The sequence below is a fragment of the Phacochoerus africanus genome, chromosome 15, assembly GCF_016906955.1.
Source record: "Phacochoerus africanus isolate WHEZ1 chromosome 15, ROS_Pafr_v1, whole genome shotgun sequence".
NCBI classification, from domain to species: domain Eukaryota; kingdom Metazoa; phylum Chordata; class Mammalia; order Artiodactyla; family Suidae; genus Phacochoerus; species Phacochoerus africanus.
The window spans coordinates 341,929-359,149 of record NC_062558.1 but is presented as its reverse complement, the minus strand read 5'-3'; the positions used below and the strand labels follow the sequence as shown (position 1 = coordinate 359,149).

The 17,221-nt window shown below is 40.1% G+C and overlaps 1 protein-coding gene across 2 annotated transcripts in view; it reads right to left on the bottom strand.

Annotated features, from left to right (window-relative positions):
- The window catches only part of SPIN1 (spindlin 1), a 66,717-nt gene that overhangs the window by 9,308 nt on the left and 40,188 nt on the right, over window positions 1–17,221 (bottom strand). For both annotated transcript variants that reach the window (XM_047760054.1, XM_047760055.1), the window contains one exon: window positions 3,865–4,118. In XM_047760054.1, coding sequence (XP_047616010.1) covers window positions 3,865–4,118 — 254 coding nt within the window. The remainder of the gene's footprint in view (window positions 1–3,864; window positions 4,119–17,221) is intronic.

The following is a 17,221-nucleotide window of genomic DNA, read 5'->3' as shown; positions in this document are numbered from 1 at the left end:
ACCCCTAGCCTGGGAACTTCCCTATGCCGTGGGTGCAGCCCTAAAAAGACAACCACCCCTCCCCAAAACCCACATATGGTGGTTTTCTTTGCCTAAGTATGCAGTAATTACCAAAAATAACTTCAAATTCCTGACTGTGTGTGACGCTAAAGCACTAAAGCAAAATCCCACTATTTTCTTCATACCAGAAGCTCTCAAGCTTTCTTAAAAATTTTGAGGACCTAAAAGAGCATGTCTATATGGATGGTAAATATCAGTATCAAATATTTTAGAAATTACACATGACAAATCTAAAAACATTTTAAAATACCTACATAAACACAATTTTAATGAAGAACAACTATATTTTCTAACAAAAATTTAGTAAGAAATGGCTAGATTTTAAAAAGGACAGCTAGGAGTTCCCGTCGTGGCGCAGTGGTTAACGAATCTGACTAGGAACCATGAGGTTGTGGGTTCGATCCCTGCCCTTGCTCAGTGGGTTAAGGATCCGGCGTTGCCGTGAGCTGTGGTGTAGGTTGCAGACGCGGCTCGGATCCCGCGTTGCTGTGGCTCTGGCGTAGGCCGGCGGCTACAGCTCCGATTCGACCCCTAGCCTGGGAACCTCCATATGCCGCGGGAGCGGCCCAAGAAATAGCAACAACAACAACAACAAAAAAAAGACAAAAAAAAAGGACGGCTAGACTCCCAAATCTACTTCAGTACTCGATCTGATGTAGATACTTTTGGTTAATGCATAAAAAAATCACAAAAGGTTAAAAAAATTACAAAAGACATGCTATTGAAAAGGTAAATATTTTTTTAGTCTTTTCAGATAATTTTAGATATTCTTCTATGATACCACATCAAAACACAAGTGGGAGCTTGCCTTAAAGGTTAACTGCCATGTAATCTGAAATCACTATCAATAAACTTCTGTCAACTATTAAACAGACTCCTAAAACTCTACAACAAAACAAGGAATCAAATAACCCAGTCCAAACAGTGGGCAAAGGACACTTGAACAGAACAAGCATTTCTGCCAAGATGATATACGAACGGCCAAAATGTATATGAAAAGATGCTTAATATCACTAGTTATACTACAAAATGTAAGTCAAAACCCATAGAAAATAACAAACGTTAGTGAGGATGCAGCGAAATTGGAATTCTCATGCACTACCTATCGGTGGGATTGTAAAATGTTACAAACACCATGGAAAACAGTACGTAGGCTCCTCAGAAAATTAAATACAAAACTACTATATGATCCGGCAATTCCACTTCTGGGTATAAACTTAAGAGCCAAAAGCAGGGCCCTAGGAAATAATGTATACTCAAGTTCATAGCACCACTATTCACAACAGCCGAAAGGTAGAGGGACCCCAACTGTCCAACCACGAGTGAACGGATAAACAAAATGTAGCGTACAGAGGCAAGGGAGTATTTTTCAGCCTTAGAAAGGAAGGAAATCCTGTCACATACAACATGGATGAATCTTGAGCACATTATGCTAAGGAAAAGAAACTCATCACAAAAAAGACAATTACTGCACGATTCTACTTAGAATCAAATTCCTAACGACAGAATGGTGGGTGCCAGGGACTGGCGGGAGAGGGAAGAGAGGAGCTGTTGTTTAATGGGAACAGAATTACAGACTTGCAAGGTGAAAATGTTCTGGAAATCTACTTCATAACAATGTGAGTATACTTAACACTACTGAATCACACACTTAAAAAACAGTCACGGTAGTAAATTTAGTGTCTGGTGTTTTTACCACAAAAGCAAAAAAAACCTGCCGGTCTTTGAATGGATCTTTTACCAGCACAGGCTCTGGTAACATCACGCACTGTACACATCCAACACCGGGCTCACCGAGTTACGCACATCTTCCAATAGTGAGAAGCCCCAGTGTGTAACCGTGAAGGATGCGCGTGAAAAGGCAAATGGGCTTCAGGGAATCTCAAGGGTCCCCAGACCATGCTTTGGGAATCAGCACTCTGTGTCACCACATGGTTCCAAGCCGACTGACTTACCTTTCTTACTTTTAGCTTAATGAAAACAAAACTGTAACTTTAGTCTAACATACTGCCTGAAGCAAACTGGAAAAGACCATTTTCTTCCTACATGGAACATAAATCAAAGTCAAATGATTTTTCAGACTGAAGTATCATAGGGAAATTGTAATTAACCTTTAATGAAATTAGGTATGTAACATATTGCCGGTTTGCATTGAGGCCTCTGAATTTCTTTTCTTGAACTGCTTTTCTATTTACAAAAGCAATTCATGTCTACTGCGGGAAACTGAGATGACCCAGAGCTAGAAAGAAAAACATTAGGAAACCCTTAAACCCATCATCAGAGATATTATATATTTACGGATTATTTTGGTTTGGTCAACTCACTTTTTTGTTTTATTTCTGCCTTACGATGACAAAAGAACAAATATAGCTCATGAAGCTTTTTCTCACCCAGAATTTTAGTTTCTGACCCCTTCAAGGGCAAGACTACTAGCCCATTTCAAATGAAGCTTTTTCTCACCCAGAATTTTAGTTTCTGACCCCTGACTTGCCCTTGAAGGGGTCAGAAACTAAAATTCTGGGTGAGAAAAAGAATGCGTGATAATTACTGAGTACAAGTAACTGATGTAAAGGTGTGGGTAATACTTCTTAAGCTCTTAAGCCCTGAAGGGAATGTTAAGTTAGTTTCTTTAATGTTAGTTTCTAATGTGGGAAATGGACTGATGTCAAGATCAAGAGAAACAAGGACGTGTCTCACGAGGAAGAATGAAGGGTTCATCTGCATTTAGAATTGATAAAAATGTTCAAAACACCAGCTACTATTACACAATTAGTTACCTTTGGTTAAAAATACAAATTTAAATAAAGATTTCTGTGAAAACTGAACTATATTTATACAGGATGAATAAAGACAGCATCTGCTATCCAAAGATAGACTAAAAAATAACCTGCTGCTCCAGCAAAGAATTAACTTGCTGGGGATGCATGTGTCCCAAGAATGCAATGGCAAAAATAAAGGGGGAGAAGGGACTGAGTAAGCTTCTTCCCTTGACGATTTGAACCCAAATTTCTGTCCCCCAAGTGCAGATCTGCTGAGACTGTATTTGTCAATATACAGGCTGTTTGAGGACAATTCCAAAAGCATAAACCAGTATTCGAGCAACAGCAGCATCACTACAATAATAAGAAAATTGATTTCAAAGTAAATACTCTGAAGAAAGTAACATCAACTTGGGTGTATCTTATTGATCTTAAAATAAAATCATTTCATCTTATTCTTAAGAATAAAATCAGTCGTCATTATTAACTGACACTTTATGCTTTAAGGGAACCTAAGTTACACATGGTAAAACTGATTCATATGACATTTAAAAAGCCACTCATTTCCCACAAACCTTGTACAAATCCTTGAAAATGCAGTGTAATAGAGTTTTCATGTTTTGGCTGAACAGTCATCGTAATAATACACAATGAAAGATACACTTTGCATAGATTCTAAATTAATGCATGACATTTTTCTTAGAACACAATATTTGAGCTAACGAGAAATATTCTTACCCATCAGAGTCCAGATAAAAAGTGAGCAAAATGTGGGAAATGATCATGTTAGAAATTATTAGATTGTAAGCTTTTTGAGAAACAATTTTATATATCTTTATATCCCTCACAGTTCCTTGAACTGTGGTTTTAGAACTGATCTACTGATCAGTTTTTGTGGTTTTAGGTGACCGATTTAAATGTGAATCAGAAGTGCTTATGCTCCAATAAAAATAAAAATAATAATGCAAAAAAAAAAATCAAAACACATCCATTTCAATGATCATTTTTAAAGCATTATAACGCACAAATAGTAAAGAGAACTTACCAACTCTATCAGGGAGGACTTCAAGCGCAGAAACTCTTTCATCTTTATTAAGTTCTAGTCCATAAACACAGTCAAATCCATCGTATTTTATAAGATACAAAGAAGGATTTACAGGCACCTGGTCCAGCACGGTTCCTTTCCACTGGGTGACAGGGCCATTCCCCTCTTTCCACCCATGCTGAATCCTGCAGCCTACGATGTTCCGCCGGGGCTGGGAAACAGGTTTGCTCGGCCCCACACTGCTCCGATGTTTTCTGTATTCACACATACACACACATAAGGTATCATCTCAAAAGTATGCACTCCTACCAACACAACTTTGCTAGCTAACATGCTCTCATTACAGATGGTCCCAGTCCTGCGCTAGCTAATGCTGCCACGCTCGGGGTCCAGGGGCCTCCAAGGTGGCCATCTCCCCATCCCAGAGCCAAGCAGTAGTGGCTCACAGGAGAGGCCCTTCTGTCCCAACAGGAACCTCTGTGTACCCCAACTGTGGACAGGCAGTACTACTCAGTAGCAATTTAAACACTAAAATTAAGTACCAATTTCCCAGCTTTCTGAGTTTCCTTTAATTAAATCAAATCACAATTATCCAACTTAACCAAAGAGCTGACTACATGAAATAATTACACATGTATATTTGGCCTTATAAAATACAAACATATTTCTCATCAAAAAGAAATGTGTAACTTAAAATTTCACCCATTCTAATGATGACATAATTCTGTTCCCACTGGCTTAAACAATAAGAAGAAACTAACATTTAATCTTTTCTTAAACTGGAATCCAGGCTGGCTTATATCCATGCATTTTACTTCTCTAGAAAATATATTACCTTAAAACATTTAAATTTGTGACGGGTACTTAATGTAATATTAAAAATTATTGGAGCAACATCAAACTATATTCTTTCTCAATCACGAACAACTGAAAAAAATCTACAGATATTTATAAATAATACACCTGACTTTTTCGATAGCAGGAAAAAAAAAATCTTCATTTCACGTAAAAATCCAAAGCCAAGGGACAACACTTGGCGTGAATGCAAGCTGAAGCCAAGACCACGCTGGCACACGGATGCTGCTATATGCCAAGAATAAAAAAATTTAGAAAGCAAGAAAGAACCCACTCCCACACTTTCATAGGCATAAAGCTCTCATCTGGTATACCACAAATAAAAGTGGTAAACAGATGGCATAAATACAAATAAACTTTAAAAAACAAGCAATTTACTGTAGGCTGTAACACTGAAAACGACAACTGGTATATATATTCTAAACAGACCAATTTGGTAAATTTGGTGGGTTTGTGAAACAGAGAAACAGGTTACAGCAAACCATTAAAACTGCCTTCATGAGAAATCAGTTGACAGGGCCCTCTTCCTAAGCAAGACAGGTAACACCATTTGGAGAACACATTGGAAGGAAAACTTCTCCAGTTGGACTATAAAAGGACTTACAAGGTTACGTGCAGGACAGTGAGACCAGAAAATGCTGTGTCTGCCCCAGCCCTTAAAGCTCTACAAAGACCCAGCCACAAGGCTTTCCAGGAAGGCAGAGCCCTGAACAGAGGACACACACTGAGAATAATATCTGAGTAGGGCGAGGCCAGGGAGCAGAGGAAAGATGAGGTGTTCAGATGCTTCGGGGCAGGGCCCAAAGGAGACAGACCTCAAAAGGTATCACAGAGAAGACTATGAAGCTTTACTTTAAGTATGCCATGGGAACACGCAGGCTCAGATTTCTGCAGCAAGGCCCGCTCCCTGGAATCATCTCACCCCTTCTCGTGTACAGCGTCTCGTGTACAGGAGTCTCAGGAGGGGATCGTGGTGGCACCAACGTGCATAGGAGGCAGAGCTCAAAAATACAAAACAGATGGAAATGATCACCTAAGATTATGCACACAACAGAGGCTATGAAAGAGAAACTTACATCAGAAACAGAAGAGCCCAAATATGAGACAGCTACAGAAGAGAAGACGTGAGAAAAATCAGACACAGTCAAGAAACAATCAGCCATTTGAACATGTTTCAGAAATGAAGACTAAACTAGAGGAACGTGGACGACGTTGACACCATGGGGCATTTAAGGAAAGGAGAAAAGAGATACAGGAGTTCCCTTGTGGCGCAGCACGTTAAGAATCCGGCATTGTCACTGCCGAGGTTCAATCCCTGGCCCGGGAACTTCCACATGCTGCAAGTGTAGCCAAAAAAAAGAGAGAGAAAGAAAAACAGAGAGATGGAAACAGATACAAAATTCCATCTAACAGAATCATCCAAAAACTAAAACAAAAGGAACAGAAATACTCAAAGAATTCAAGGAAAAAGATCCTGAAATAAAAGACTATTAAATGTACAAACGCACCCCTGAGAAAATGACCTAGAACTACTGACATGAAGACATTTCACTAAAACAAAATGAACTTTAAAGAAAATAACATCTCCTGGGCATCCAAGCAAAAGAACCACATCGTGTGTGAGGAAAGGAAAACACAATGTGACAGCAACGCCATGATGGGACCATGCAATGACAAATTCAAGGTTCTCAGGAAAGAAAATGTAAGCTGAGGGTTTGATAGTCAGTCAAGAATTCTATACTGACCTCCAAGTGAAAGGACACAGACAAAACAGTGTGAACATATAAGGACGCAGGGAATACTGTTCTCACAGATGCTTCCTGAAGAAGTTCACAGCTGGCCATCCATATCCATGGGCTCCACACCCTCGCATTCAACCAAGCATGGACAGGAAAATCCCCGAGTTCCAAACAGCGAAACCTGAATTTGCCAGTGCAGGCAATGGTTTACACTGTAGTTACAACTGTTTACATAATATTTACACTGTATTCGGTATCATGAGTAATCTAGAGATAATTTAAAGTATACAGAAGGATGTGTGTGGGTTACGTGTAAGTATTATGCCATTTTATAAAGAGACGTGCTGCATCTGTGGATTCTAACACGGCACAAGGGGTCCTGGAACCAATTCCCCCTTGGACACTAAGGGATAACGTAATAGGACAGAGTTTCAGACAATCAAGAACGCTTGGAAGAGTTTCAGCAGGGGGCTGACAATAAGCAATGAGCATCTCTTACTGCAGAACAAACAAGAAACAAGAGAAAGTGAGTACTGTAGAACTATTATCTGTTCACCCAAGAGAGTTAACACCATTCCAAAAGGGCTCCAGGAGGAAAGAACAAGGAAAAGGACAACAACCCTGCCAAACAAAAGAATACTGCTTGGAACGAAACAGCTTATATTAAATGGAGAGAGAAAGGACAGAGCCAAGAGCTCAATTCAATATGGTTCATAGTAAGGAATCAATCTATAGAACCTAAAATAAGTGTAAAACTGAGTGGAGAAAAGAAAGCTTAAGAACACATACATCAAGTCTGTAACGTGTAACTAGTACTAATACTCAAGCCCAAAAGAAAGTACACCAAGGCGTTTTCAAATTCCCTGAAAACGTGCCACTGCATCCAACGGGCCCTGTGGGGAAAGGGCTGGTGAAGATGACTACATTCCGCCTTGAGAATACAGGCATCTTTTCCAGCATTGCGTTTTTCTTCAAATAGACAATTACCTATCTTCTTTTGATCTTTAGGCAAAAGTCCTTGTGATTCATCCTGTGTACAGGATCAGGCTTTCTTCACAGCAAAGGCAGAGGTTGGTTCCCAAAACTCACTGAAGAAAGAATTCAGTCATATGCACCATTTTCTAATTTACACAGACATTCCATTATTACTACCAAAATTATAAACAAACACAGCGTCCTCACCAGTATAATGATTAATTTTAAGATGTCAACTTGGCTGGGACACAGTACTGAGTATCTAGTCAAGCATTAGATGTTTACTATGAACGTATTTTTCTATATAAAACTAACATGTAAATCAACAGCTTTCCCTCCATAATATAGGTGGGCCTCATCCAATCAGTTGAAGGTGCTCTTCCTAATGAAGAGGCAATTCCATCTTCATTCTCGAGTGGATCTATCTATCAGCTCCTCTCTGGGTCTCCAATCTGTCTATTCACACACCACTGGTGCTGCTTCTCTGGAAGACACTGACTACAAATGGGAAGCGTCCTAGCCTAGATCAGAGGCATGAAATTTTTTACCACCATGATTCTCAGCAAAACCAATATAAATTTAGCCACTGAAAGCAGAAAAGGGCAACTGGAAGACCCAAAGGACATGATTTTCTAGTTCAGTCACTCACTCTTTCTACACTCATTAGGGGTAATCTTCTGTAACTTGCAGCTGCTTCCGAGGAGGAAGATATGCGACGCTCCCTTTAGTCACATTTCAGAAAAGGCAGTTTTCATCTTGGCACCTCTAATGATGGAAGTACACAAGGCTCTCCTCCCTCTTCTGAACATTAATTATTATAAGAGACTTAAATGTGGCCAGCAAGCATCCCTTTTCAAAGTAGCTCCTACATCCTTTAATTCTAAAGAAATACCATCCTTCCTTTTTGCAAAGATTTTCTTCTTTCTTTTCTTTTCATTTTTTAAGGGCTGCAGGGATCAAACACACACCCTCATATTACTAGTCAGGTTCCTAACCTGCTGAGCCACAAGAGGGACTCCAATGTGGGGGTCTTCTTCTTTTCTTTTCTTTTTTTTTTTTAAGGGAATTTGAATCATTAACTTTTGCTGTGGTAAATAATATGCCTGGTCTGTTCTAACATTTTGCTTTGTGTTTCTGTTTGAAATGTTTCATCTTCATCTCCTCACCCCTTTCTTCCTTTATCTATACAGCTAAGATGAGTGAGGTTTCTTTGCACCAAACAAAAGTTAGTTCTAATGGAAGTTGTAGGAAGCTACAGATCTTAACAGCTAGCCTACAGTGATACCTCTTTGCTTTCTAAACATCCTGTTTAAACTTTCATTTTTCTACTAAAATCTAAAATTAATCAAAACCTATACTTTCTCTTCCACACCTCGAGCAAGACTAAAAATAAACTCTTTGTAAAAAGAAGGGAAAAAAATTAAAACAAACACCTTAGCACATAGTAAACCCCTCTTGGGCACTTTCACCACACTTGTGAAATTTAGTGTCTTGTTCCAAATTGTTATTTTTTATCTTGCCATTACCTTACAGAAAATTTTTTAAGACACTGTCTTATTTAGAAGTAAACAAGGAAGATTTCTCTTTTTGTAACAAATTTTTGCAAACTTTACACTTTTTTTCTCATGTATATTTGGTCTTTCTAGACATATGCTCTGGTGAGTCAGTAGAGTTCACAAATGCAAACTTCAAATTCTTCTAAGCCTCAAAATAGTATTATTTTTTCCTCATCCCTGACTTGCCTAGGTATAGAAGGCTGGCTTAAAATCCCTTTTGCCTCAGCACCTTTATCAGAAAAAGGTATTTTCATTGTCTTTTATCTTCCAGAGTTATAGATACCAGATGCTCATGTGATCCTGGTTCCTTTAAGGTTAACTTGTTTTGCTCTTCAGCTTGCTTTTAGAATTTTCTTTGTTCTTGGATTCTGAAATGTCACTAGGACTTGCCACGTGTGTTTCTCATTATCCCTCACTAGACTTGGTAAATCTAAAGAGAGCTGGGCAAAATTATTTTTCATACTTATTCTTTTTTTTTTTTTTGTCTTTTTGCCTTTTCTAGGGCCGCTCCCTCAGCATATGGAGGTTCCCAGGCTAGGGGTCTAATCAGAGCTGTTGCTGCCCGCCTCCACCACAGCCACAACTCTGGATCCGAGTCGCGTCTGCAACCTACACCACAGCTCACGGCAAAGCCGGATCCTTAACCTACTGAGCAAGGCTGGGGATCAAATCCGCCACAACAGGAACTCCTTTTCATACTTATTCTTGACTATTTTTCCCCTCCACCCTTTTTTTGAAACTCCAATTAGATGGATGTAGCTCTTCCAGATCTATCCACCATGATTCAACTCCTTTCTCATACTGTTCATCTCCAGGAACTCCTCAGATCCATTTCTCTTGAACTAGTTAAAATTTCAGCCTAGCTACTGAATATCTTAAGTAACATTTTTCACTTCTATGAACTAATTATTTCTTTATCTTATCTTGAATGATTTTTCTTTTTAATGAACATTTCCCAATTCCTGCTGAACTACTGGATTCAGCCTTGTCTTTGTTGAGTCTGCTGCTGTCTGAGTGTTAGCTCTGTTCACACCTGCAGATTCCTGGTTAGCTCTCTTGTTCTATGTACGACTTTCTTTAGCACTGTCAGTGTTCCTCAGGTGCCAGATGATTCTTGGTGTTCATATTGCAAACACAAGGAAATATTCAATGGTATCTATGGCTGAGATGTATTTTTTTCAGGCCAAGTCAGGATCCCTGGTGTCTGAGCATTAAGTACAGGGCCTGATGAAACAGCCAGGACCCAGAGAACTGTAGAGTAGCCAAGAAGGAGGGGGTGGGAGGTGAGGTGTAAGGTGAGCATCTACTGCTGAATGCAGCTGGTTTCTCACCCATAACGACTTAGGCGACTGCAGCCAGCCTTTGCTGCCCCTGACCTGGACAGATTTGAGTGGATCTGATTTGTTTTGTTTTTACAGCTGTGCTCATGGCACGTGGAAGTTCCTGGGCCAGGGATCAAACCTACACCACAGCAGTGACAAAGCCAGATCCTGAACCCATTGCATCACAGAACTCCTAGGGGGTCTCGTATCTTTCTGTAACAACAACTCCAAATTATGATGAGGTACTATTTTCTATCCACTTATAGAATAAATGCAACCTTCCTAGTGAACAATTTGGCAATCCATTCTCCCAATGATTCCATGTCTACAAATTTATCAAAAAAAAAAACAATGGACAAGCACTAAACTATAGCTACAGTGATGTTCTGAGCAGTGTTCACAACAGGGGAAACTGGAAATAAAAATGTTTAATTGGCCCCACTGATTCAGTAAGTGACAGTACATCTTTTTTTTTTGGCTTTTTGCTATTTCTTGGGCTGCTCTGTTGTGTGCATAATCCCAGGCTACGGGTCGAATTGGAGCTATAGCCGCTGGCCTACACCACAGCCATAGCAATGCAGGATCCGAGCCGTGTCTGTGACCTACACTACAGCTCACGGCAACACCAGATCTTTAACACACTGAGAAAGGCCAGGGATCGAACCCGCAACCTCATGGTTCCTAGTTAGATTCGCTAACCACTGAGCCACGATGGGAACTCCAGTGACAGTAAATCTTTATAATCAAATAAGAGCATAGCTGTTAAAAATCACAGAAAAAACATAAAGACGTTTGAAAAACAAATGTAGAATATATGACCATGTGAAAAATTTTATGCACACAATTACCCATACAGATATGTAGAAGAAAGACTTTTAAAATATACATGAAATTAATATTTTTTTTCTTCTTGGAAGTACCCATGGCATGTGGAAATTCTGAGGCCAAGGACCGAACCCACACCACAGTGGCATATCAAATCCCTTAAGTATAATGCTAGATCCTTAACCTGCTATGCCACCAGGGGAACTCCAAAATATACATTAAATTTTTTTTTTTTTTTGCTCTTTAGGGTCGCACCTGTGGCATCTCAAAGTTCCCAGGCTAGGGGTCAAATCAGAGCTGCAGCTGCCAGCCTACACCACAGCCACAGCAACACATGATCCGAGCCACATCTGCAACCTACACCACAGCTCACGGCAATGCTGGATCCCCGACCCACTGAGCGAGGCCAGGGATCCAACTCGAGACCTCAGGGATACTAGTCACACTCATTTCCCCTGCGCCACAATGGGAACCCCCAGATAATTCCACTTTTAAAGCATGATTTCACCAGTTCTAAAAGAATTAAAGATCTAATATAGATACCATTTCTGCCCAGTTTATTTAATAACTTAATTTGACTAAAAAAGTAGAGCAACAAAAAATTTAATGGATGCCTCAATGAATACTAAAGACAAACACAGTAATTAGAATAATTTACTACTTTTAAAATTCATTAGTCAAACTTTCCGATTACTGTACCTTAAATGCCCAAGCTGTCTGAATGCTTTGCAGCCAAAATTTACAAAGAGTGCTTAAAAATATTTTTAAACATGTTAAAGTCCGGGGGTTATTGATAAACTGATTTAAGTGCTTTCAACTAGATCTAACTGAAGACAATGTTTAGAATTTCCCTAAATAACAAGTGATACACTAAGAGTTATCTAGTATCAGGCAAATGCTGATGATTGCTGAAGTTGGGTGAAAGCAATTTGGGATTTATAATACACTATTTTTTTTTAAACAATGATATATTGAGAGTTACAACTGTGGCTCAGCGGGTTAATGACCTGACATTGTCTGAGGATGTGGGTTTGATCGCTAGCCTCACTCAGTGGGTTACAGATCTGGCATTGCCGTGGCTGTGGTGTAGGCCTCAGCTGCAGCTCTGATTCAAACCCCCCAGCCACATGCCACAGGTGTGGCCTTAAAAAGAAAGAAAAAAATTATATATTAAACAAATTCTTACATTTTAAATTCTAATTGCTACTTCAGATTCAAATATCAGTAAGAGAAACAAAAGTTAAAGCTTATTTACATGAGTTGAAATAGTATATATAAAAGCAAATACGAACATGTCAGATTACTGGAAGAAGGTACATGAACACCAACACACTCTGGTCCTCCCTAGATAGTTCAATCAAAGAGCAGGGATGTGAAATTAACAAGCAAAACTTTCTTTTAATTTAAAATGAGAGTTCCAGAGTTCCCGTCGTGGCTCAGCAGTTAACGAATCTGACTAGCATCCATGAGGACCCAGGTTCAATCCCTGGCCTCCCTCAGTGGGTTAAGGATCCAATGTTGACCTGAGCTGTGGTGTGGGTCACAGATGTGACTCAGATCCAGGGTTGCTGTGGCTGTGGCACATGCCAGCAGCTACAGCTCCAATTCGACCCTTAGCCTGGGAACCTCCATATGCTGCGGGTGTGGCCCTAAAAAGCAAAAATAAATAAAGAAGTAGATAAAAAGAGATAACTTTAAACAAATTAAGTTAATTAATTAAATACAATGAGAGTTGCTTGAAGAAAAGGATGACTTTGCTTTATATTCAATCTGAATACATTATTTTTAACAGCCTCAGTCTCTGGTATTTTCTTGGGAAAGGGTCTAAAATGTTCTTAAGTATCATTCAACAGGTAGTCAATAAACAAATAGCAATACTATAAACTAATACCAAAACACTTCATTCAATTGAGGACATACAGAATTACAGCCAAAGGCAAATAAAAGGCTGCATTATGTCATGATCCAAACAATCCAAAGATAAAAGTAGAGAAAACTGAATTAAACATCTATAATCACTTTCCTTGTCTCTTATCTCCAGAAGCTATAAATAGCTTTCTTGGGAATAAAAGGTGACCAAGTACACAGCACCTAGTACCTTTCACTGCTATCATTGTGTGTACTAATTTCCATATAACTTGACTTAGTCATCTGATTAACGCTTTAATATCAGCTCTGGTAACAGCATCGGAGCTAAAGTTGCCAGCCTCTGTCACAACCACAGCAACACAGGATCCAAGCCATATCTGAGACCTACACCACAGCTCCTGGCAACGCTGGGCCCCGATCCACTGAGCCAGGCCAGGGATTGAGCCTGCGTCCTTGTGGATACTAGTCGGATTCATCTCCACTGCGCCACGGCAGGAACTCCCCCATGACTTTCTAACAAGCTTAGGGCTGCTGCTGATGCAGGGACCATTTCTTCGGTAATAAAGCTGACCCAGAAGAAATATTAATTTCTATCTACCCATGTTCCCAAAAAGGTAAACTGAGAGTGTAGAAAACGTTTCTGTGCTTTGCCCGATAGTTTAAATAAGTCCCTGGAGCTCCTGCCACAGCGCAGTGGAAACGAATCTGACTAAGAACCGTGAGGACGCGGGTTCAACCCCTGGCCTCGCTCAGTGGGTTAACGATCCAGCACTGCCGTGAGCTGTGCTGTAGCTCACAGACTTGGCTCGGATCTGGAGTGGCTGTGGCTGTGGTGTAGGCCAGCGGCTAGAGCTGCGATTCGACCCCTAGCCTGGGAACCCCTATGTGCCATGGGTGCGGCCCTAAAAAAAGCAAAAAATAAATAAACAAATAAAAAAGAAAAACTATTTAAAAAATTAGTTTAAAAAGTTCCAAAAGTACCATCCCAACTATCCTGTCATCAAGAAAAGAATTCCTGAGAAGAAATCAGTGGTTACCACTAGGGACGGGGAAGGGAGAGGGAAAGATGGGGTGGGAGATTAAGAAATACACACTACTATATATAAATAAACTACGAGGATATAACGTACAACACAGGGAATAGAGCCGATACTTTATAATAACTCTAAGTAGAGTATAAAATCTTTAAAAATTGTGAATCACTACGCTGTACACCTAAAACTTACATAATATTACAAATAAACTATATCCCAATTTTAAAAAAATGTTTAAAGACACTAGATTTTTTATCAAGACTCCCTTAATGATTTAAATTGATGACTATTTTTTCCTCAGTAAGTGTCTTATTTTCATAATCAATATTTAAAAGCACCATGCTTTAAATTTTCAACTATTACAATTCTACTACAAACCAGTAAATGCCTGACACATACTATGTGCTTTGTTGTATGAATTTTTTAAAGAGGCATTTTCATTGCATATATATATTTTGCTTTTTAAGGCTGCACCGTGGCATATGGAAGTTCCCAGGCTAGAGGCTGAACTGGAGCTGCAGCTGCCAGCCTACACCACAGACACAGCAACTTGAGATCCGAGCCACGTCTGCAATCTACACCGCAGCTTGGCATGGCAATGCTGGCTCCTTAACCCCACTGAATGAGGCCAGGGATCAAACCTGCATCTTCATGGAATACTAGTCAGATTAGTTTCCACTGTCCCACAATGGGAACTGCATGTTGTATGAATAAATTACTGACTTCTTTCCTTATTCTATTTGGTATTGTGATATAAAAGTAGTTCCCTTACGCTGTGCGTTCCAGTAGATCTCAAGTGAAATTACAGATTAAATCAAAATAACTGGGAGCTGTCAAGTGGCTCGGTGGAAACAAATCTGAAGAGTATCCATGAGGATGTGGGTTTGATCTCTGGTCTCACTTGGTTGGTTGGGGATTTGGCATTGCCCTGAGCCATGGTGTAGGTCACAGACACGGCTCGGATCCCACGCTGCTGTGGCTGTGGCATAGGCTGGCAGCTGCAGCTCCAATTTGACCCCTAGCCTGGCAACTTCCATATTCCATGGGTACAGCCCTAAAATGCAAAAAAAATAAAAAATAAAAAAAATAAAATGAATCAAAATAACTGACTTTTTCAAGATGCACATCAGCAAGCAGAGAGAAAAACTCCTCCTCTGGTACATGTTGGTTGATAAAACTATAGCTGACACTGTCATTCCCAGCTTAAATTGACAATATAAAAACAGAGTGGAGAGTCAAGTCTTCCATACAAATCGCTATGGTTTCTTTCATTTTTTGTCTACGCCGAACTCTGTGAATATAGAGAGGTCCATGGCAAACATCCAAATGTTTCAAAGCTTCCAAAGCACCACTCATTTTCACTAGTGTGAATACCAGCTGGAAAACTGATTAAAAAGTATTATATACTTGACCAATTTAAGATTATCAATACCATGGTTCATTTAGATGCTTGCTCCAGTTGTTATCTAGTCTGGGTGTTTGTGACAGAAATAACATATTTTTCAGATATGAGACAACAAAACATGCAGTTCAGGAAATACGATGTGGTGGTTAATATGGGCTCACTGACTCTTCAGATGTATTACGTCAGAAAAGTTACTGACGAATCTCTCTGCACAGAGAAAGGCTTCACGGTCCGCACTTGACAGGGATGCCATGAACACTAAATGAAACCACACCAAGGACACGGGGAGGAGGAGCAGGGACAGTCTTGACAGGGACTATATTTGAATCTTTTCAAATGAAAGGAAACCATTCTCTGGAAATACCTCAATTTTACGCTTAACAGCTCCTGATCCATTTTCTAAATGTACATTAGTGGGAAACGTACCAAAGTCCCATCATACTTACAAGAATACCCTGAAATGTAAATCTACCCACTATTCAACTTCAGGAAGAAAAAAGAGCCGGATTTACATTGGAAAATTGAAACAAAGACACTACAGTTAAATTCACCTTAGATCTAGTCCCCAACTATACTTCCCTTTCAAGATGCACCTTCGATGTGCATGTACTTCCCAAACAAGCTCCTGGGAAGCTAGGAAAGGTCTGTCCAGCAGCTGGTGCCTAAAACACACCGAGGACCCTGGCCCCCAGGAAACACAAAAGTTTGTTTCTATTTACTTTAAAAACAAGAACGAGACTCAGCTATGCAATGTTTCTGGGCGCGGAGGGACTGCTCCAAGCACTTGAGCCCAGATTACCTGAATCCCCCAGCACCCTCAGGGACAGGAGGTGCTGCCGTCAGGACAACGGCTCTGCCAGCAAGTCTCCTGGGCTTCCTGAGACTCTCTCTCAAGCAAGCAGAGGCATCTGCACATGGAGTAATTACTGCTCAGTCCCCCTGTACCAACATGAGAAGTGGGGGGAGGCATGACCGCAGGTCAGTGGCGGCATGTAGAGTCCTCAGTGTCTTACTCCCTGGAGAGCCACAGTGGAGGCAGGCAAGGAGAGAGTGAGGCTCTCCAGTCCTGCTTTCCTGTATTTGTTTTCTATAAATATTGCATTTGTAGAACGGATTCTATGCTGAAAAGCCAAAAACCTCATTGTGCTAGTCCAACACTGCGACTTTAGGCATGAGCTAAGGTGAACACCAGACAGATGGAAGAACCTGGGAAGGCCCACAGTGGGGCTTCCCACTCCAAGGCCAGCCTCTCCATCAGCCACTATCTCTGCTCACCCCTCAGCTATCATTTGCAAAACATGGAAACTTTTGTTTCAGTCTTTTCTTTTTTTTCTGCCCCACCCGTCTTCAAATTTGAACCGAGATTAGAAAAAAATAAATGATTCGTAACTTTTCAACTTCTCCTTTTTGCTATGTTCAAAACTTCTACTCTCTCCCTTTGCTGTACAGTAGAAACTGGCACACTACTATAAATCAACTACACTTTAATAACAGTAATTTTTAAAAAAACTTCTCCTCTTTAAGCGAGACAAGCACATCTCCCAGGAAAGCACTAGAACCAGTGCCCTGCCTCATGGAACATATAGGATGAGAAATCCTTCTGGCTGGTACACATACGAACTTCAAAAACTGAATAGGTATCTACACCTTGTACTTGAGAGAAAAAAGATGACAGACTCTCGTTTTGCAAAGTTATTATGTAACCTACTTTTATTCCCCAATGTATTTAAAGTTTTTTTCATCACCTTCTATTTGTGCTGAGAGATGGCCTACCATT